The 22,538-nt window shown below is 43.3% G+C and overlaps 1 protein-coding gene across 2 annotated transcripts in view; it reads right to left on the bottom strand.

Annotated features, from left to right (window-relative positions):
- The window catches only part of POLE (DNA polymerase epsilon, catalytic subunit), a 119,936-nt gene that overhangs the window by 83,324 nt on the left and 14,074 nt on the right, over positions 1 to 22,538 (bottom strand). For both annotated transcript variants that reach the window (XM_056528647.1, XM_056528648.1), the window contains 7 exons: positions 14,642 to 14,783; positions 14,178 to 14,258; positions 13,976 to 14,083; positions 7,485 to 7,595; positions 4,210 to 4,295; positions 3,999 to 4,118; positions 3,398 to 3,530 (listed from right to left, as the gene is read on the bottom strand). In XM_056528647.1, the coding sequence (XP_056384622.1) occupies positions 3,398 to 3,530; positions 3,999 to 4,118; positions 4,210 to 4,295; positions 7,485 to 7,595; positions 13,976 to 14,083; positions 14,178 to 14,258; positions 14,642 to 14,783 (781 nt within the window). The remainder of the gene's footprint in view (positions 1 to 3,397; positions 3,531 to 3,998; positions 4,119 to 4,209; positions 4,296 to 7,484; positions 7,596 to 13,975; positions 14,084 to 14,177; positions 14,259 to 14,641; positions 14,784 to 22,538) is intronic.

Raw genomic sequence — 22,538 nt, forward strand, 5'->3', positions numbered from 1 at the left:
GTCGTTCAACTTTGAACACCGTGTCTAAAGGGTTAATAGCGCGCGGCACCGCGATCGCTGCCGCGCACTATTAGCCCCGGGTCCCGGCATCAGATAAATGCCGGACCGACCCGGTATGACGGGGGTCCCCGCGTTATATCGCGGGAGCCGGCCAAGGACGTAAATATACGTCCTTGGTCGTTAAGGGGTTAATCTAAAAATCTGTATGTTGCCACAACCTACTTACTCTGAAAATATGATGCACCCTGCCCATAGCCGATTCGTTCTGGACCTGCTCCGGTTCACCCTCACCAAGAATTATTTTCTTTTTGACAGACGTACCTTCCACCAGCTCAGAGGGACCGCAATGGGGAGCCCCTGTGCCCCCACATATGCTAACCTCTATCTGGGCTGGTGGGAGGAAACGTTAGTCTTTGGTGAGGAATTGGTACATTTTACGGAGCAGGTCGGACTATGGGCACGGTACATTGACGACATTTTCGTCATATGGAATGGCACCCGGGAGGATTTCATAGCCTTCATTGAGGCTTTAAACAACAATGCAATAGGCCTTAAGTTTACCTTTGAACTGTCGTCTGATGAATTACCGTTCCTTGATGTCCTCATTAAGAAGGATGATAAGGGGAATTTACAGACAACTGTGTACCGTAAGGCCACTGCAACAAATTCCCTACTGGAATGGACTAGCTTCCATCCGGTACCGTTAAAACGAGGCATCCCAAAAGGCCAATACTTGAGGATGAAAAGAAATTGTTCATCCCAAGTGGAGTTCAGGAAACAAGCCAATGATCTTAGGCAGCGTTTTCTGGACAGGGGGTATCCGGATTGGGTCCTCCGAAAAGCTTACCGAGACACGAGGGAGGTTGAAAGAGCAGGCTTACTTGTGCCCAAAACTCGGGACGTAAGCTCAAACAACCTGATTAGACTGGTGGCCACCTATGATGGAGGAACACAGGATGTCAAACGCATCCTTAGCAAACATTGGGAGATACTGGGGATGGACCCCGACCTTAAAGATGCTGTGGGATCTCACCCACAGATCTCCTTTAGAAAGGGCAAGAGCCTTAAGGATAGATTGGTTAAGAGTCACTATGTGCCACCTCAGGTACAAGGAACTTGGCTAGACAGGCAAATCAAAGGATGTTTTCGCTGTAGTGGGTGCATAGCATGCAGACACATGGAAGTGGCCAAAACCTTCTCTAGCACCAACACGGGACAAATCTACTCCATACGCGACTTCATTAACTGTCGGAGTAGAGGGGTGGTGTACAAAGCGACCTGCAGTTGCGGTATGCAATATGTTGGCAAGACATTTAGAGAGTTCAGAAGGAGAATAGGGGAGCATTTGAGAGACATAAGTAATCTGGCAGACAAGCCGATAGCTCGACACATCAATAGCCAACACGGTGGGGATGCCCAAAATCAGAGATTTGTGGGAATAGAGTTAGTGAGACCTCCCACCAGGGGAGGAGATTGGGATAGACTGATCCTCCAAAAAGAGACCTGGTGGATCTTCACCCTACAGACCCAGGCTCCCCGTGGCCTAAATGAAGCCTTGAGCTACGCCTGCTTTCTAGAATAGGCTCCTGTCTCATGCTCCATACTTCTATCCTTGAGCTCTCTGGGTTTCTCTGCCACACATCAAACATCTTGGGTCATTAAACTTCCCCCCCCCCCCCCCCCCCTCTCCTCCTCATCGCCTCGTCAATCTTCCTTATGACTACAAAAAACCCCCCCCCCCCTCCCTCATGATGTACACTTTAATCATCCAGCCCCCCTCCCCCCCCCCCCTTTTTTCCTATGCACAAATGCTATATATATATTTTGTATATAGGCATAGGTCAATACAGAGGGTTCGCATAGCAGTTCTAATTCTGCTGTATATAGGACATTTCTAATATTTCTCACCCCGCACCTGTATATGTTTAATTATCTTGGTCCGTTTTACCTCTAGTTCCGGCTAAATACTGTGATTCTGTCAGTTGCTGGCAGCGCTGTTGGTAATTACGTGGCGCTGCCTAGCAACGAGCGACGCTCGGCGCTGGGATACACGTCACCGGAGGCGAGACGTCACCACCGGAAGTGACGCACGGCGGCCTGGGACGCGCGCGTGATCTCCATTCAGACACGCATAAGTATAGCGTGGGTGTCCGCGGCAGGTCAGCCAGGACACCGATCGGCTGAGTGGGCTACCCACCATTGTGGGAGTGCACCTGGGATTACCGCCACTGCGGCAACCCGCGGTAACCGTGAGTAACCATCTGCTGGCATTTATCTGCCAGTAGACAACTGACATTATTAGCACCATTATTGCCTAAACTGGATAGGTGCTTAATAGTTAGATATACTCATGGTATTGCCTAAAATGTAAATACTTTTGTGAATTCTATTTGGTGATAGCCCTTACTTTGATTACTTTTCACATTACTGTAACTGTAAATTGGGATATTGATTCTTTGCAATTTGCCTGGTTAACCCCTGAGGAACCCACCGATGTGGTAGAAACGCGTCGGGTATACCAGAGCAAGGGCATGTTATATATTGCCAGGGATTTATAGGGCGCAGTCCAAGGGATATATCGGGGCAGGGGTCGCTCTTTTTAGGGCGAGTGCCCCGACAGTCCCTGTGGGAGTAGGGGTAGTCTACACTACATCTCCCCGATAGGGCATTTTAGGGTGATATATGCACTCTGTGCACCACTGCTCCCCCCATCATCCCCACCACAGACACACCTCCATCGGTGTGCGGTCTATACTGTTAGATCTGGTGTCATCCTAAACCACTGGCTTTTTTGTTGTGGGGCCTGTGCTATTGTTTTGTTTTAGACGTGTCTGATTAAAAGTTATATTTTAAAGTGTGTACCCCTCTGTGAATTTTTGCACTTCCTGGTACTTAGTTTCTTTCCCCCAAGTGGATCTAACTGTGAAGTATTACTCTGAAAATAGATTGAAGCCTTGGACTAGATGGGGCACCTCTTTTGAAGTGTCTATCATTAAAACAAAAAACTTTTGAAGTGCGCTTTACTCCACTGCTCACTGCAATATCTGTCAGTTGCATTAGATGCTCCATAGACTTAAATGGTTTCCTCTAGTCCAGCTGGACAGAGAGGATGGGAGTGAAGCACACAGTGATGTGGCTTCTTACTTGTTCTAATAGTTTTTTTTGTGAAATCTTATAAGGATTACCTAAGTAATGAGGTTTGGAGGCGGTGCCGCGCTTATGTAACTGCATGGCCCTATCTCCAAACCTCAATGAACACACAGGGTAGCCCTGTGTGCCAGCTAACACTATAATACACAGTGTATTTCCTGCTGCACAGCAGATTTTAAGCAGCTTGAAATACACCGAGTATATGTTGTGTGTGTGTGAACCAACCCTAATTCAGTAGAGTTTTTACCTGTGGTTCTTCTGTTGCCATACGACACATCTCCTCTGGGTCCAGCTCTACTGGGTCATAGCCCAACTTAGCCTTGGCAGCTGCCTTCAGGTTATGACTACCTACAGGTAGATAACTGTCTCTCTTTACCCACCTACAGTAAAAGAAAAATGCTTATCTTGTCATACAGCTGATAAACTTTAGCTAAAAAAAAAATAGACATATATATAACAGGAGTAAACTATAGTGAGTTTATCTCCCTGTCAAGGCAATGGTTTTCAATGATTGAACTCAACAAATTTAGGCCCTTATCACAACAAGTTTTTCAACTACTTGTAGGATATTTTGACATGTACATGCGGCAGATTTTTTGTTGCATAAATCCATGTAAATAAATATCTGTTAAAGAGAATGGTCTGTGGAATGGTCTTCACAGGCATTAAATTAACTTGTATGACACCAACTTTTCATTACATATCCAATATACGAATGCTATAATACTATATAGGCAACATATGCCACTCTGACACCGGTCACAGCCTCCATTAAATGCATAAATATTGAGTCTTTTTAGGTATACTGTAAACCTAAGAGGTATTAAGAAAACTCAACTGTTATGTACCTGAGGCAATCCATATGAATACAAGGTGGCGACTTGTACTCTCCTTGATTATCTTTCTGAAAGCCTATCTCTTGCAGCATGCTCATTCCATGAACTGCGGCACGAGTTTCCACAAAGGGCCTGTAAGGAGGAAAATGATCAGTTCCTGCAGAACACCCATATATCCCACTTCATAATAAAAAGAAGAGCACAAAATAAGAACACTATTTACCAGTCAAAGAAGTCACCATTGTAGGTCACAATTATACTTGGCTTTGTTTCCTGAACATGCTCAAACCAACGCTGGATTAGATGTGCCTGAAAACAAAAGATTTTTTTGCAGATAAACAATGCTTCTTCAATATGTCTAATCGGTGTTCATTATATATACTAAAAAAAAAAAAATTCTAATCTCTCTACACACACTAAAAACTTTAGCGTTAGAGGCAGTGATTCCCAACCGCGGTGCCTTGTCCACCTCCCTGTCCATCCCTATCACCTGGGTCCACCACCTCTGTCACTCCTGTCCCTCTTTTACCCCCTTGTCCACCCCTCTGACTCCCTGTCTCCCATGTCCACCCTCCTGTCATCCATGTCCACCCCCCCCAATCCAACCCTCTGTCACCCCTGTAAATCCCCTATTCACCCCTCTGCCCCCGTCAGCCATGTTCACTCTTCTACACCCATCTGTCACCCTTGTACACCTCCCTACAACCGTCACCCATGTACATTCCTCTACACTCCTCTATACTCGTCACCCATGTACACTCCTCTATACCCCTATCACCCATGTACACTCCTCTATACCCCTCTGTCACCCATGTACACTCCTCTATACCCCTATCACCCATGTACACTCCTCTATACCCCTCTGTCACCCATGTACACTCCTCTATACCCCACTGTCACCCTTGTACACCAGTCCCTACACTCCTCTACACCCCTTTCATCCATGTACACCCCTGAATCCATTGTACACCAGTCTCTACACCCCTCTGTACACTCTGCTACACCCCTCGGTCATCCATGTAAAAAAAAAGAAAAAAAAAGTGCGGAGCCTAATAGGTTTGTTTTGCAGGTTTAATGGTGAAGAATTGTGTGTGGAAGAAATAGTGATGATGGCCCGGACCAGATGGAGAAGAGAAGGCAACGATGCAGATTAGAGAAGACGTAATTTGTGAGTTGCTGTATAAAGCAGTACTTTAAACTACATACCCACTGATAGATATCGTGCATTGCGTTTACCGTTTTTCCCTTTTTTTCCCGCTCGTCAACCTTGGTAGCGGTGCCCCGCGGCAAAAAAGATTTCCGAGGTGTGCCCCGACCCGACAAAGGTTGGGAAACACTGGTTTGAGGTATGCAATGTTTAAGGGGTAGCCAGGCAAAAACCCACTTATCCCCTTCTCCACAGGGGATAACAGGAACTGGTCAGCTTTGTGACCAGGTCCAGTTAAGTAAAGGAGGAAAAAAAAAAAGAAAAATCATGTTGTGAGGAACATAAGTGGGGCACTGTCACCTTGCTTTTTATATCATGGTAAATATTGACATTTACATTAAAATAAAAATTATTGAATAAAACCAAAGTCTTCAGAAGAATATAACTGAATCATGACTTGAATGTGCAATACGATTATCTCAATTGGGGTCTGTGACCATCAATATGTATCACTGTGGTTTTTAGGTCTGAGCGATTGCCAACAACGCAACTTAGATGATGTCTGAAATGTGGACAACCAAGAAAAAATATGAATGGGCACAGAGATTTGCAGAAAACCAGGGTTCTCAAACATTCTCTGAGTTGGAGCCCCACTCTGGTTGCTATAATTTAGATGTCTGACATACACCAATCAGGCATAATACACTGCTCAAAAAAATATATATAAAGGGAATACTTAAACAACACAATGTAACTCCAAGTCAATCCCACGTCTGTGAAATCACACTGTCCACTCAGGAAGCAACACTGATTGACAATTATAGGAATTAGCAAGACATCCCCAATAAAGGAGTGGTTCCTCAGGTGGTGACCACAGACCACTTCCCAGTTCCTATGCTTTTTGGCTGATGTTTTGGTCACTTTTGTATGCTGGCGGTGCTTTCACTCTAGTGGTAGCATGAGACTGAGTCTACAACCTACACAAGTGACTCAGGTCGTGCAGCTCATCCAGGATGGCACATCAATGCGAGCTGTGGCAAGAAGGTTTACTGTGTCTGTCAGCGGAGTGTCCAGAGCATGGAGAGGCTACCAGGAGACAGGTCAGTACATCAGGAGACAATGACTCTATATCCAGACCTCCATGGGTTGATTATCAATTATCAAATTTGTGTGATTTTGTTGTCAGCACATTCAACTATGTAAAGACGAAAGTATTTATACAATTCGTACATTCATTCAGATCTAGGATGTGTTATCTTAGTGTTCCATTTATTTTTTTGAGCAGTGTATTAAAGGCATATTTCCCTCTTGTAAAGTTATCCCCTGCAATATTGAGATTGGGGACCAGAGTTTCCCATTAGAATGGAGCAGTGGGACATGCATGTGAATCGCCACTCTGTTCATTCTCTATGGAAGCAGCAGACAAAGCCTGTGGACAGGGGATAACTTTTTTTCAGATATATTTTTATTTAACATTTTGCATAATAAAAATATAAGAAAAATCTATATATACACACTATTCATCATAACATGAATGCTTACCTGGAGAAGATATTGCAATGAACACTCACCCCACCAGTCCACATGATGTGAAAGACAATGTCATTCATTAGACAGCCTACCTTTGTCCATTGCTCAGTCAAGTTTTGGTGCTCACTGCCTAATACAGTCAGTTTCAGAGGAGGACAGGGGTCAGCCCAGGCAATGTGAGTAGACTGTGGACTCTGTGGACCCATATGAATGAAGCTGGAACACACTGACTGACACCTATCATAGCCAGCAGTAACCTTTTCAGCAATATGTGCTACAGTAGCTCTTCAGTGAGATTGAACCAAATGGGCTAGTTGTCACATTTCACATCAGTGAACCATGTTGCCAGATCACCAGTTGTTAGGATTTGGCAACTAATCAAGTTAATCTGAAAAATTTGCTGTTTAAGATACACACAATTCAGATTTTTTATATAATGTGGAAAAGGCTAATGTCAGGCAGAGAAGAGGCAGGAAACACTGCAGATCACAGAAAGGAGAGCACTGTATATGGCCAGCATCAGAGATCACTAATGCCCTGAAGGCGGACTTAGGCATTTAAGTGGTTATCTGACAGTTGCTAATTTGGTTCTTGACAATGTCACTCAGATACTTATGCTTTCCCATATTTTCCTGTTTATAACGCATCAATTTTCGGAACGTACTGCCAAATAATCCCCACCCCTTGATAGGGGCCATTGCAATAAGAGTCAATGTTATTCACTTTGCTGGTCAGTGGTTGTAATGTTGCAACAGAATGGTGTAGGTCAAAAGTTTTATAAATTATATTTAAAAAAAGGTATATAGTAAAATAACATTTACCTCATCTGGCTCATTAAAAATACAAAAAGGGCCTTCATATTCTGGCTTTGGGGTAAACTCAAAATCTTCAATGTCTTCAGACACAATCTCCCGGTTTGTAATTAAATAGCCCTAAGGTAAGGTAAAAGTAACACTAGAGTAAGGATAAGGATATTAGTAACATGACATTAGTTGCACAAGACCATTAACAAGTGAAAATCATCCTATACATTTCATAAATAGGAGGAATGCATTGTTAATTTTATAATTGCTTTTAATGCTACCAAGTCCTACTACCACCACATACATCAGTTATTAAAAAGGATACTGCCTAGTCTGGTGGGACTGCCTGAGAAAGCGGAAGGCTCTGATCCTGTGGCCTTTCTAGAAACATGTCTGAAAGAAATTTTACCCCCGGAAACATTTTCACATTACTTTACTGTTGAGAGGGCGCACAGGGTTCCAGTTAGATCTTCTCCACCGGGGGGGGGGGGGGGGGGGGTTGTCCAACTGCTGGTTCTCTCACTTTAGTTCGTGTAGGGAGATACAGCGATCCCCCGACATATGATGGTTCGACATACGATGAGCCCATCATATGTTGGAGGCAGCATCAACATACGATGCTTCTGTATGTCAGGGCCATTGGAAAAACAGCTATCTGGCAGAGCTGACTGCTTCAGCACCCGCTGGATAGCCGTTTAATGTGCCCCGTTCTGCCTGCTGGTACTCACATGTCATCCTGTTGCTCATGCAGGCTTCCACTGTGAGCTCCGTGTAGGGCCCCCCCCTCCCAACCGGGTTGCCTCCAGCAGTTGCAAAACTACAACTCCCAGCATTCTCAGACAGTCAATGGCCGTACAGGAACGCAGGGAGCTGTAGTTATGCAACAGCTGGAGGCACACTGGTTTGTTAAACACTCCCCAAACACTCAACATAAAACGGTCGTCCTGGCACCAATTACCAGTTTTCCATAGACATATGTACTCAACATACAATGATTTCAACATACAATGGTCCTCCTGGAACCAATTAATATTGTATGTTGAGGGACCACTGTAGGTGCCTTAGGGATGCTTATAAGGACTTATGGATGTTGATCTCTGGTTCTCCTATTGGTTTAGGGGTTAGTGGGTGAGTTGGCCCATTTAGATAACTTAGTTGGGGTTGGGTTGGTGGGAGGGAGTGGGACAGCTTGAGTCTTTTGAGTTCTTGCTACTACCCATCTGTTAGTGTTTAGGTCTGCACGTGTTCCCAGTGTTCGTTTTTTGGGGGGGAGGTTATTTCTTTGTTTTGAATTTGTTTCTGTGTTTTGTCTGTCTGGTTGGTGTGTATGTGGTGTTTGCTCCCGGTGACCTCCCCAGGTCGGGCTGTAGGACTCAACTTGCTTCTCCTTAGAACTAGGTTTTTCTGTCAGGATAATGGGGTCACTTAAAGTAGTGAGCTGGAATATTAGGGGCCTTAAAGGGGTACTCCCGTGGAATTGTTTTTTTTTTTTTAAATCAACTGGTGCCAAAAAGTTAAACAGGTTTGTAAATCCCTTCTATTAAAAAAATCTTAATCCTTCCAGTACTTTTTAGGGGCTCAATACTAAAGAGAAATCCAAAAAGAAATGCATTTCCTGTGATGTCCTGACCACAGTGCTCTCTGCTGACCTCTGCTGTCCATTTTAGGAACTGTCCAGAGAAGCATATGTTTGCTATGGGGATTTTCTTCTTCTCTGGACAGTTCCTAAAATGGACTGCAGAGGTCAGCAGAGAGCACTGTGGTCATGACATCAGAGGAAATGCATTTCTTTTTTGGATTTCTCTTTAGAATACAGCCCCTAAAAAGTACTGGAAGGATTAAGATTTTTTAATAGAAGTGATTTACAAATCTGTTTAACTTTCTGGCACCAGTTGATTTAAAAAAATAAAAAAAAGTTTTCCATGGGAGTAGCCCTTTAATTCTAAGTTTAAAAGGGCTTTATTTATTTTTGGATTTCATTAAATGCCATGCCCCACATTTGATTTGTTTACAGGAAACCCATATCACTGGCCAAAAGATTCTGTCTCTTAAGAGGGCCTGGATTGCAAGTGGTTTCCATTCCACATATTCTTCCTCTGCTAAGGAGGTATCTATTTTGGTGTCTAAATCTCTTCCCCTGGTGATAGAGCAGGTGGCCCGTGACCATTTTGGCAGGTCTGTTATTGTCCACTGTTCCCTTTATGCTTATAGATTTCTTCTGGTCTCTGTGTATGTCCTCCCTCCGTTTCATGTGGATGTGCTGGATTGTATTACGGATAAGCTACTAACTTTCCCCTCTCTGCCTGTCCTTGTAGGGGATTTCAATGAAGTTCCAGATCATAGTGTCAATCGCACTGGTGCGGTGGACTCTGGCGCTCCAGGACTTAATGATTTGAGTGCCACATTGTCCCTTACTGAGGTATGGTGTTGGAAGCACCCACCTGACCCAGTGTTCTTTTCTGCGATCCACAAATCATTCTCTAGAATTGATCTGGCGTACACATCATTGGACCTTCTGCCTAAGGTAAGAGATGCAACATACACCACTAGAGGGATCTCTGACCACTCAGCTCTTATATTAACTAGGTCTTTGCCCTCGTCCTTCCGGTAAGATTTGGCGGATGCACCACGGTTGGTTGAAGGAGCAGGTGGTGTCTGTTGGAGGCTCAATTGTTTCTGGGAACACAATAGGTCTCATCCTGACAAACTGGTGCAGTGGGATGCTTATAAGGCTCATGTTAGGGGAGCATTTGTGACTGGGGTTGCAGGACAGAGGACTTCTTATTTGGCTAAAGAAAAGGCACTGCAGATGGAGATAGGGGTTTTGGAGGCGGAGATGGTGAGACCCTTCCACTGGGGTAGAAAGGAATTGGGTTGAGGCTCAGCAGTCCCTTTTGATCCTTCAGAGAGAGAATTCAGAAAAGGATGGTGGATAGGGAGGCAGACCTCCGAGTTTGGTTATAAAAATGGTAGGTTGTAGGCATATCTGGCTAGGGAGAGCAGACCGGTGGTATCCATTCCTTGTATTAAAGGGGTACTCCGGTGAAAACCTTTTTTCTTTTAAATCAACTGGCTCCGGAAAGTTAAACAGATTTGTAAATTACTTCTATTAAAAAATCTTAATCCTTCCTGTACTTATTAGCTGCTGAATACTACAGAGGAAATTATTTTCTTTTTGGAATGGTCTCTGATGACATCACGAGCACAGTGCTCTTTGCTGACGTTATTATAATAATAATAACTATTTATTTATTGTTGTCCTTAGTGGGATTTGAACCCAAGGCCCCAGCACTGCAAGGCAGCAGTGCTAACCACTAAGCCACCATGCTGCCCTTAGTATACATCTGCTATGCATTGTTGCTAAAATGGACAGAGATGTCAGCAGAGAGCACTGTGCTCGTGATGTTATCAGTGTTCCAAAAAGAAAGGAATTTCCTCTGTAGCATTTAGCAGCTAATAAGTACTGGAAGGATTAAGATTTTTTAATAGAAGTAATTTACAAATTTGTTTAACTTTCTGGTACCAGTTGAATTAAAAAAATAAAGTTTTCCACCAAAGTACAGATTTAAAATTATCTATCTTCCTAAGTTTTTGTATGTCTTTCACCTGTCCCCTGTGATTCCTCCTAAGAGTTTCTTTGTGAAGCTGAGTGGTATCTTGAGATCCTGCTGTTGGCAGGACAAACCTCTGAGACTGGGTCAGGCGCTGCTCCAGGCGTCAAAGCAATGGGGTGGTCCTGCTGCTCCGAAAATGTACAACTACTTCTTAGCATCGCAACTGGTATATGCTGCCAGGTGGATCAACCTGATCTGGCAAACGCATGTACTACCCTGGCAGGTGCTTTTATTGGTTCGTATGAGACTCTCACTTACACTCTGTATAGGTACACTTCCACTGCCCGATTGTTCTCTCCTATAAACACGGTAGCTGAGGTGTGGTCAGTTGTCTCCGGGCGCTTCCCAATGCCGGCTGTGTCCCCGAGAGCACCCCTGTGGGGGATTCCTCACTTTGAGCACCTACGGGAGCTGGAGGCAGACGGCTTCTGGAGCGATCATGGGATCAAAGTTTGCTATACACTTATTTGGGGAATTTATTTCTTTCCCCTCCTTTCAAGAAGTATGTGAGTTTTCAAGTCCCTCAGAGTCCCCATTTTCAGTATCTCCAGTTGAGACATGCAATTGTAGTGCAGTTTGGCTCGCTTGATGTGACTCCAGCCCTTTCTGAAGTGGAATTGCTTCTGGGTACCACCAACCTCGCCAAACCTCTAACAAAAACTTACATGTTACTTCAGTCTGTGGGATCTGATCCTTTTGAGTTCGATTTTCAAAGTGGGTGGGGGATATTCCTTAATTGTTGGATGATCAGTGGACAGAAGTTACGAAAACAAATTACCCTACGGTGGTCAGCGCCAGAGATATGCTTATTCAGTCTAGACATATTGCGATTGCCCTATGCCACAGTAAAACTTTCGTATTGGTCTCTCTTCCTCATACTTTTTTCCGCTGTCAGACGGAGGTGGGCTCTCTGCTACATGCTGTGAGGAGCTGCCCATGTGTAGAACTATTTTGGAGAGCTGTAATGCAATTTTTATCTAATCATCTTGAGTTTCCCTTTGTGTTCTCCCATGTAATCTGTCTGTTTGGTGTTATTAACAACCTGGAGTCTGGCTCCTATAGGCGCCTGCTCATACGCTTTCTTCTGTTCTGTGCCCGTAAGGTAGTGATCATGGTGTGAAAGGATACTACCCCACCCCCCCCTATTTCTCGATGGTTTAATTTAATTAACAAATATGTCCCCTTCTATAGAACCCTAGTCGTAGATGCCCCAAGAAATTCGACAAAGTTTGGATGCCATGGCTGTTGTTGGGGGAGTCGGTAGTCCCTCCTGAGCGTGTGGCCTCTACTCAATAGTACATGTCCCCTTGGAGCTCGGGTACTGGGTTGAGAGAGTTCCTCCAGGCGAGTGAATGTGGCGTGCTAGAGTGTGTGGTATGGATGGTTGTGCTGTCGGGCACAGGGCTTCTTGGTGACCGTTTTATAGTATAACAGCTGCTTGTTCATGCCTTCCTTTTTGGGTGGATGCTCTGGGGAGGTTCTGCTCTTGTGCAGTGTTATAAAATTTTGTGTGTACTAAAAAAGTTATAAAACAAACACTTAAAAAAAAAAAGTTCCAAATCAACTCGTGCCAGAAAACTCACACAATAGTAAATTACTTCCACTAAAAAAATCTTAAGCCTTCCAGTACTTAGCTGTTGTATGCTGCAGAGAAAGTTGTGTAGTTCTTTCCAGTCTGACCACAGTGCTCTCTCTGCTGTCACCTCTGTCCGTTTCAGGAACTGTCCAGAGCAGGAGAGGTTTGCTATTGGGATTTGCTCCTACTCTGGACAGTTCCCGACACGAACAGAGGTGTCAGCAGAGAGCACTGTGGTCAGACTGGAAAGAATTACACAAGATTCTTTTGCACATACAGCAGCTGATAATTACGAAAAGGCATAATATTTTTAAATAGAAGTAATTTACTGGCACCAGTTTAAAAAAAAAAAAAATTATTATTCCCTGCCGAGTACCCCTTTAATAGAGTATTTTAAATAAAGTGTGTGTATCCACTTATCACTCATTTCAATTTAAACATTGATTTCAGCATTTTTATTGTGCTATATAGTGAAGCAAAGGTCATTAATATACAATAACATGGAGGATGTATGCCTTACGTATACCCATGTTAGTTAATGTGCAATCTATGGGTTGTCTGCAGTTCTGATTCCTTCTCCCCTTTGATAAGTTTTCCCATGAATCCTATGACTACAGATAGTCTCATCACTGCACTTGCTCTAAGACCTAAATGCAGCAAGTGATAGATCTGTAACATAGAACGTCTGTCCCCCTAACTCACAATACATAGTATTATACAAGATACAGGTGCAGCTCTGTCATGGGCTTCTCTCACACAGCTCTTACAAGCAGTGTCCATCTGCATCTTATAGGACACAGTACAGAAAAAGGCAGTGGGAGTCAAAGAAGTCGCCTGCAGCTAATCACTGTATGGACTAACCTATTATATTACTGCACTTCTAGTCTCAGATAGAACAGAAATATCTTCAGCAGTTCCCTATACATGAAGAATATACAGATGAAGAAGGATGTGGAGCTCTGTAGGTGTCTAAAAGAAGCCAGGAGTGATTGTATAGGAGTTTATGTACACTTACAGGAAGGCAGACACACAGGAGAGACTGAAATCCTGTTTAAACACTAAGGCACCTAATTTACGGGGGGGGGGGGGGGGGGGGGTCAATATGGTGATCACAAAACCCAAATGCAATAGTGAAAAGATGTAAATGAAGCTGAGCTGGGATGACTTTTTCTGGTGACTAGTGATGTACTGGTGTACTTAATAATTGTAATAATACCCCCATAGCTGTAAAAACAGTAGGCTCAGCTTTAGAGGCCAAGAGTTTCAGAATAATTCCAAATTGGAAAAAGAATTGTAACCTAGCCCAAAATTATACTAACCTGCCCATCAATCATGTAGGAGATCATCATAATCTGGTCAGTTTCAGCATCTGGAAACTTCAGTGGCAATTTTGTGGTTTCAATATCAAAAGCTAAAACCACTGGATCCTAATTAGACATAAGATATTAATGCTTTTCTAAAGTAACATTTAAAAAATGAAGTCCGAGTGTAAAGACAATGGTAGAAACAAAAAACACTTACCGGCCTTTCCACAAGATCATCACGTCTTATGATCTCTGGGGGTATACTGCTTCCACGGTATCTAATGTTATACCAGTGAGCCTAGTAGCAGAAAAGGTGTAAGTTACAATGTAAACATGTCCAAAATGAATATAAAGATTAGGAATCTTATTCTACTTCACAAAGCAAAGTAGACAGACAAAAAAATAAAAATAAACTAATTAAAAGCACATATATTGCTTTTAAAAGCAATACATTTGTTAATCTAAGCCACTGCTTTTTAATAATGGTGTAGTATAGAGTCTACAGATCATTTCAGGGTGCAAAAGGTAAAAGGCTGCCAACTACATGTTATCATTCTTTATAAGGGCAGAAAATAAGCAAGCACTTGTTATGGGGAGAAAGTTGGTGGTATTTATTCCAAGTTGTTATAAGGATTTTTATAATCATAAAAGTAAAGATACTGGCAACAGTGTAGCCCCTACCACATGTATTTTAAGATCGATAGAAAGCCGGACATGGTATGGGACATCATATTCTCGCATATCAATTATATTCTCCATCTGATCTGATATCTTTTTAGAGGGACCTTCCTCTTCAGGAGCCATACTGTTTCCAGTCAAAGCACTGCAAAAATGAAATACATCACATAAACCATACAAATGATAAAGAAGGAGATTGCTATTAAAAAGGTATCAGCTGCTAAGTAGTAACTAAATAAGACTAACATATAGCAAGCTTTTGTAACACTATCTGAAGAATCCAATATTTATATAAACAAAAGGACATGACAATCGTGATAAAACAAGACAAGTGATGTACAATACACTGGGTTATAGTGAGGCTGAACAGGAGGCCGAAGTGGGGCCTCTGACTAACATACGTACCTGCAGCCTGGAGTGGTGTCCCTCTGAAGGTCCGTGTCTTTCGGTGAATTGCGCACAAGAGGCAGGGCCGCCGGGTGAATTTAAATATTTATGGGCGCTCGTCACGTGAGCGCTCAGTAGGCGCAAGCGCTCATGTGACCAGCGCCCATAAATATTCAAATTCCCCAAGCGGGCCCGCCTCCTGTGCGCAATTCACCAAAGAATGAGAATCTTAGAGGCACACCGCTCCGGGCTGCAGGTACGTATGTTAGAGACCCCGCATTGGTCTCCTGTTCACCCGGATTATAACTCAGTGTTATGGGTTTAGTGTGGATGAACAGGATGACAGTTTTCCTTTAACCCCTTAACGACGCAGGAAGTAAATGTACATCCTGGTGAGGTGGTACTTAAACATTTACGTCCTATACATAACAAGCATCGGAGCGATGCTCGGGTCATGCACGGCAGGTCCCGGCTGCTGATAGGAGCCAGGGATCGGCCGGTAATGGCGGACATCCGTGATTGCGCAGATGTCCCCCATTAACCCCTCAGATGCCGTGATCAATACAGATTGCAGCATCGCAGTCACTAAAATGGATGATCGGATTGCACACAGTGCTGCCGCGGCGATCGGATCATCCAGAACGGCAGACTGAAGTCCCCTCACCTGCCTCCGCTACCTTCCACGGGTCTTCTGCTCTGGTCTACGATCGAGCAGAAGATGACTGATAATACTGATCAGTGCTATGTCCTATGCATAGCACTTAACAGTATTAGCAATCGAATGATTGCTATCAATAGTTCCCTACACTATTAAAGTGTAAATACATTTTTTAAATAAATACATTTTTTGAAAAACCCCCTCCCCAAAAAAAACATTAAGTGTCCTATTTTCCCTATTTCACCCCCAAAAGTGTAAAAAATATTTTACACACATTAGGTATCGCCGCATGCTTAAATATTCCGACAATTAAAATACAATGTTAATGATACCGTACGGTGAACGACATGAACATAAAAAAATATATAAAAATAAAAAGTTTTATATAAGCAAATATGGTGTCAATACAAAGTACAGATCACGACACAAAACATGAGCCCTCATACCGCAGCTTATACGGTAAAATTTTAAAATTATAGGTCTTCAAAATAGGGGGATTTTAAAACGTACTAATTTGGTTACAAAGTTTGCGTTTTTTTTTGTTTTTTAAAGTATGTTATCATGGGTATCATTTTAAAGAATAAAGAACACATGTCATTTTTACTATAAATTGTACGGCGTGAAAATGAAACCTTGCAAAATTAGCAAACTTGGGGTTTTCTTTTTAATTTTCCCACACAGATAGCATTTTTTTGGTTGCACCATACATTTTATGGTAAAGTAAGTGATGGCATTACAACGGCCAACTGGTCATGCAAAAAACAAGCCCTCATACTGGTCTGTGGATGAAAATATAAAAGAGTTATGATTTTTTGAAGGCAAGGAGGAAAAAACGAAAAACGTAAAAATAAAATTGTCTGAGTCCTTAAAGGGGTACTCCACCCCTAGACATCTTATCCCCTATCCAAAAGGATAGGGGATAAGATGTCAGATCGCCGGGATCTCGGCTGTGGCACCCCGCTATCATTACTGCACAGAGCACTCTCGCTCCCTCGCGACGTCACGGCCCGCCCACTTAATGCAAGTTTATGGGAGGGGGCATGATGGCCGCCACGCCCCCTCCCATACACTTATATTGAGGGGGCGGGCCGTCACGAGGGGGCAGAGCCATGACGTCACGATGCTCTGGCCCCTGAGTTTGCTCTGTGCAGTAGTGCTAGCGGGGTGCCGCAGCGGCGATCCTGGGGGTCTCTAGCAGTGGAACCCCGGCTATCTGACATCTTATCCCCTATCCTGTGGATGGGGGATAAGATGCTAGGGGCGGAGTACCCCTTTAAGGTCCAAATGGGCTGAGTAAAAGGGGTATTCCAGAGAAATATATTATATATATATTCCAGAAAGTTAAACAGACTTGTGAATTACTTTGATTACAAAATCTTAATCCTTCTTGTAGTTATCAGCTGCTGAAGTTAAGTTCTTTTCTTTCTGACAACAGCGCTTTCTGCTTGCACACAGAAGAGAACTCAACTTCAGCAGCTAATAACTACTGGAAGGATTATGATTTTTTTAATAGACGTAATTTACAAATCTGTTAAGCGGCGCATAGCATTGATCAGTTATCAACGCTTGACTGTTCCTGACTGGATCTCAGGCATGGAGCAGTCATTCAGCGATCGGATGCGGAGGCAGGTAAGGGACCCTCCTTGTGCGTCCTAGCTGGCCGTGACACAGCGGTTTCGACTGAGATGCCAGGAAGTTTCACTTTAGACGAGGCGTTCAACTTTGATCGCCGTTTCTAAAGAGTTAATGCTGGACATCTGCCTCAATGGCGATGTCCGGCATTAGCCACGGGTTCTGGCTGCTAACAGCAGCCAGGAGCATGCGGGTATGATGCGAGCTCAGCTCCTGAGCTCGCTTCATAACGCTGCAGCGACGCTTATAAGCGGCGTTTTGCGGCAAGGGGATAACTCCCCTTCGTACGCCGATATTGGCGTCCCATTCTCCGGTCCCCGTCTTCTTCTGCTTCCTGAAGGACGGTGGGTCACGCTGCACTCAGCGTATCACCGTGCAGTATTTTGCCGCTGTGTACTGTCTATTGATTTCAATGGGTAGCAAAAGCCAGTAATCACTCATCGGTAATGTTGTTTCCCCGAGCCATGACAGCACCACCTGAGAAGGACTCCGCCTCTAGGGACAGTAAACCTGAGAATAAAAAGAAGAGCCCTCCTCTCCAGCCTCAGCAAATTTCCAAGATCAGAAGAGCCTTCTTAAATTAGTATATACAAATCGAAACATAACCAAAAAAAGTTGACCATTAACCAATTGTAGGAAAAATATACCATAAACATAGGGTGGCAATGCCATGGTGCAGTCATGGCTCAGGGAAACAACATTACCGGTTAGTAATTACCGGCTTTCCCCTTCGCCATGACAGCACCACCTGAGAGAATATCAGAGATACAACCTAGGGTGAGATGACAGACTAAGACTTTGCTTACAAAAGGTAGAGGAACTACCCACATTCACCCTGTAGTGACGAAAGAAGGTATGTGGAGAAGACTACGTGGCAGCTCTACAAATCTGCTCTATAGAAGCACCCTGCCTCTCAGCCAAAGATTAGGCCACAGACCTAGTAGAATGGGCTTTAAGCCCAACTGGAGGATCTAAACCTAAAGCTGAATAGGCTAGAGAAATGGATTGTCGGATCCATCTAGCTAGGGTATTTCTACTAGCTTTGCTACCTTTATTTTTTCCTGCGAACTGAACAAAAAGCTTATGATTTCCTGAAATCTTTAGTTCTGTCTATATATTGGAGGACACACTGTCTAACATCTAGGGAATGGAAAGCTCTCTCTGTCATTAAGATGGTTTATCACAGAAAGAGGGCAGAACTATATTTTGAGAATAAGCAGGATCTGGGTAAAACATTACCATCCTCTAAGATTTTATTGTAAGGTTCTATGCTGGAAAGGGCAGACAGATCCCCTACTCTCCTGGCCGAAGTAAATGCGACCAATAAGACTGTCTTAAATTAAACTAAATTTTTTTAAAGGAATAGTGTCAATTGGTTCGAAAGGTTCAGACTAAAAAAGCTCTCTTTAGAAAAATTATGCACAGAGTCTCTTGACTGCTTTAAATAATCTGATTATCCATGGATGGTCTGCAATTCTCTCATTATACAGAGCACCTAAAGCTGAAACCTGGACTTTTAAGGTTGTAAGCTTTAACTCCTTCTCTAAGCTGGCCTGCAAAAAATCTAATATTCTGTGAATATTGGGAATAGATTTTTCAGAAAAAGACAAACTTTCCAGATCTTAAAATATATTTTGTAGGTACTTTCCTTCTTACTGGCCTGGAAGGTAGTGACGACAGACAGAAAACCTTACTTTTCAATATCATCCTTTCAAATGCGATGCTGTCAGGTGGAGGTTCTTTATATAAGGATGAGAAACTGGGCCTTGCGTCAGAAGGTCTTGTGTTTCTGGAAGGACCCACGGATCAGATTGTGCCAGTTCCCTTAGAGAGGAAAACCAGGCCCTGCGTGGCCAAAAGGGAGCTAGTAGAATTACTCGGGCCTTGTCCATCCTGATCTTCCTTATTACTCTGGGAATTAGCTGTAGTGGGGGGAAGGCATATGCCAAGTCCCAATTCCATGTTTAAGTTAAGGCGTACACTCCACTGCCAGGGATTTTCTGAGGGATTTAATGAACAAAAAAACTTCTTTACCTGACAGTTTTCTCTTGTTGCGAAGAGATCTATTTGTGGAGTACCCCAGAGATTACATATCTTTCTGAAGATCTGGGGATCCTAAGTCCATTCTTCCTGGTGAAGTTAGTGTCTGAGAAAATCTGCTTTTGTATTTAAAAAAGGACCCTTTTAGATGTACTGCGGATAAAGAATGAAGATTGATTTCTGCAAAACAAAAAATCTGGGTACAGATATGCATTAGGAATTTGCTTCTTGTTCCCTTTCTGTTTATAAACGCGACCGAGGTAGAGTTGTCCGAGAAGACCTTTACATTGCTTTGATATAAGAGATGTTGAGCCTGTAATAGGCCGTGATAGACAGCTGATAGTTCTTTTGCATTTGAACAGAGATTTTTCTTGAACTTCCCAGGGACCTTGAAGATGTAGATTTTCTATGTGAGCCCCCCCACCCCCAGGGGCTGGCATCTGTGGTCAGGATCCTTGGATCCTTTGTTAACCAGTCCAGACCTTTTGTGAGATTTGATTCTATTAGCCACCATTGAAGCGAATCCCGAGCCTTGAGATAAAAAAATTTCTGTCTAAATCACTTACCATGCCACCCCAACAGGCTAGGAGATTCAACTGTAGCAGACAAATGAAAATGAGCCAAGGGTACCGCCTGTATAGCAGCCGTAAAGAGGCCTAGGAGAGCCATTCGCTTGGAGTGAAGGTCAATAACTTCTTTTATTACTGTCTGAATTTTTTTATTTTTGTACCTCTGAATTTAGGATGACTCCAAAAAAAGGGTTTTTTCTTTGCCGGGACCAGAGAGGACTTTGACCAATTTATTATCCACCCCAACTTTTGCAGTATTTTTAGGGTATGATCTGGAAAAATTTTTACTTCCTCTTCCATCTGACCGAGGAAGTCTTCCAGATAAGGAACAAATGTACCCCTTCCTTCTCTTATGTGGGCTGCCATCTCCGATATAATTTTTGTAAATACTCTGGTAGCAACTACTATGCCAAAAGGTAGTGCCTTAAATTGTAGATGCACTAATTGGGATTTAAGTGGATGGCTATTCTTAAATATTTCTATAATTCTGGGTTTATGGGTACATGTAGGTAAGCATCTTTTAAGTCTAAGGAGACCGTAAAACAATCTTTTGTAAGGAGATTTACTGTGGATTTTACTGTCTCCTTTTTGAATTTTTGATAAACAAGATAGCAGTTTAGAGGTTTTAAGTTTATGATAGTACGGAAAGAATTTTTTTTTTTTTTAACTAAAAATAATGTAGAGTAAAAACCCCGACCTTCTTTTGGTGGAACTGTAACCAACACATTTTTCTCATAAGGGATGTTACCTCTTTTTGTAAAGCAAGAAAACCTAAAAGGAACGGGGAACGGAATGTCTTACAGTGACCTTTAGTCGAGCCGGGGGGAGACTGAGAAATTCTAGAGAAAGACCATTTTATATAGTGTTTAAGACCCAGGAGCTGTTTGAAATCTGCTCCCACTCTGAAAACAACTTTCTTAGCATGCCGCCAACTCAAACTAAACAGTCACTGCTGACCTGTTTTTTCTTTTTGCTGTAGATGATGGCTAATTAAACAGGTATCCTTTAGATTTCTTGGGGAATCACCATCTGGAGGATTCCCCAGATTTAAGGGCCTGACCTCTGGGTTCCCTATTGGAAAAATATGATCTATTGGGTCTGAAGGGAGCGGGAGCAGGGACATTTTTCTTCCCATCACAGGCCTTCTAAGATTTCAGATAGAGGGGGACTGGACAGAAGATTACCTTCACAAGGCAGGGGACATAGCTTTTTCTTGGCACTAACCTCCACTGACCAATTTTTAACCAGAGGGCCCTACGACCAGAGTTGGACATTGCCACAGATCTGGCAGACCGCCTTAAAGCATCAGAAGAGGAATCTGCCAAAAATGCTGCAGATTTTTTAATTAATGGGACAAAAGACAATTGCTCATGAGGGACATTATTTTTAATGTCCATAGACAACTGGTCAATCCAGATTAGCACAGATCTAGCTACCCAGGAGGCTGCGACATTAGGTTTAAAGGAAGCCGTAGCCGCTTCCCATGCACGCTTCAGAAAAGAATCAAATTTGTTGTCCATAGGATCTTTCAGAAGCCCAAGACCTTCCATTAGAAGTGCTCCTTTTCTAGATAGTTTAGATATAGAGGCATCCATTTTTGGAACCTTCTCCCAGGAAACTAGATCTGTGTCATCAAATGGGTATTTTCTCTTGAATGCCTTTGGTAAAAAAGATTTTCTATCTGGATTACCGCATTCTTTTTTTAATTAGAGAAGTAATGTTTCTATGTACTGGAAACCCCCTTCGCTTTTTTGGCTCCAAACCCTCAAACATGATGTCCTGTACAGATTTGAGCTGTTTGGGGTCCTCAATATTCATGGTATGTCTTATGCTTTTGATAAGACTATCCGTGTCCTGTGCTAGAAAAAAAAAAGTTTCCCAGACGTAGAATCTTCCGCAAATGAGGACTTGTCTGAGTCTGCAGAGCCCAGGATAATTCCCTCTTCTTGTGAGCCAGCACCAGGCGAAGCATCACCCACAGGAACATCAGGAGCAGTCATGGAAACTGAGGTATTCATAGATTTTTAAGAAACATGAATCTCAACTCTTATCTCCTGCATTGAAGATAGCAGAGATGGCACCTCAGTAGAGAAAAAAACGTTAACTACACAGGAAGAGCAAGTCTGTTTGTCATATCCCTGTGCCAGCTTAGTTCTACATGCATTACATTCTGCATGCTTGGATATTTTTGTACAGGGGTATTTGCTGTAACTTCAGCCAATTCCCATCTGGGTTCCTCTTTGTTAGAGCTCATGATGAAATGAGTCTCCCACTTTCTGACACTTCTTAGCTGGCTGGGACCACAAAGGGACCGCTACTTTGCACAGAGGCCTCCTAAACATTATTAAGGAGGCACTTCAGATCCGCCAAGCAGCATTGGGCCTGCGTCCCTCCGTCAAACAGGACGTAGCGAGATGCGCGCGGAGGAACAGGAACTACCAGACGTTCCTCCGCTCTCTGTTCCAGCCAGACGCGTGTGTGCCGGCAACCAGTGCTCCCCACCTAAAGGCCGCACCCTGAACAAGTAAGTGGCTCCAGGCTCCGCAACCTCACCACACCGGGGAAGCATACAGGGGAAAGGAGAAACCCCAAAACTACAGGGAATTACACTCAC

Source organism: Hyla sarda, chromosome 1, assembly GCF_029499605.1.
Source record: "Hyla sarda isolate aHylSar1 chromosome 1, aHylSar1.hap1, whole genome shotgun sequence".
In the NCBI taxonomy this organism is placed as follows: Eukaryota; Metazoa; Chordata; class Amphibia; order Anura; family Hylidae; genus Hyla; species Hyla sarda.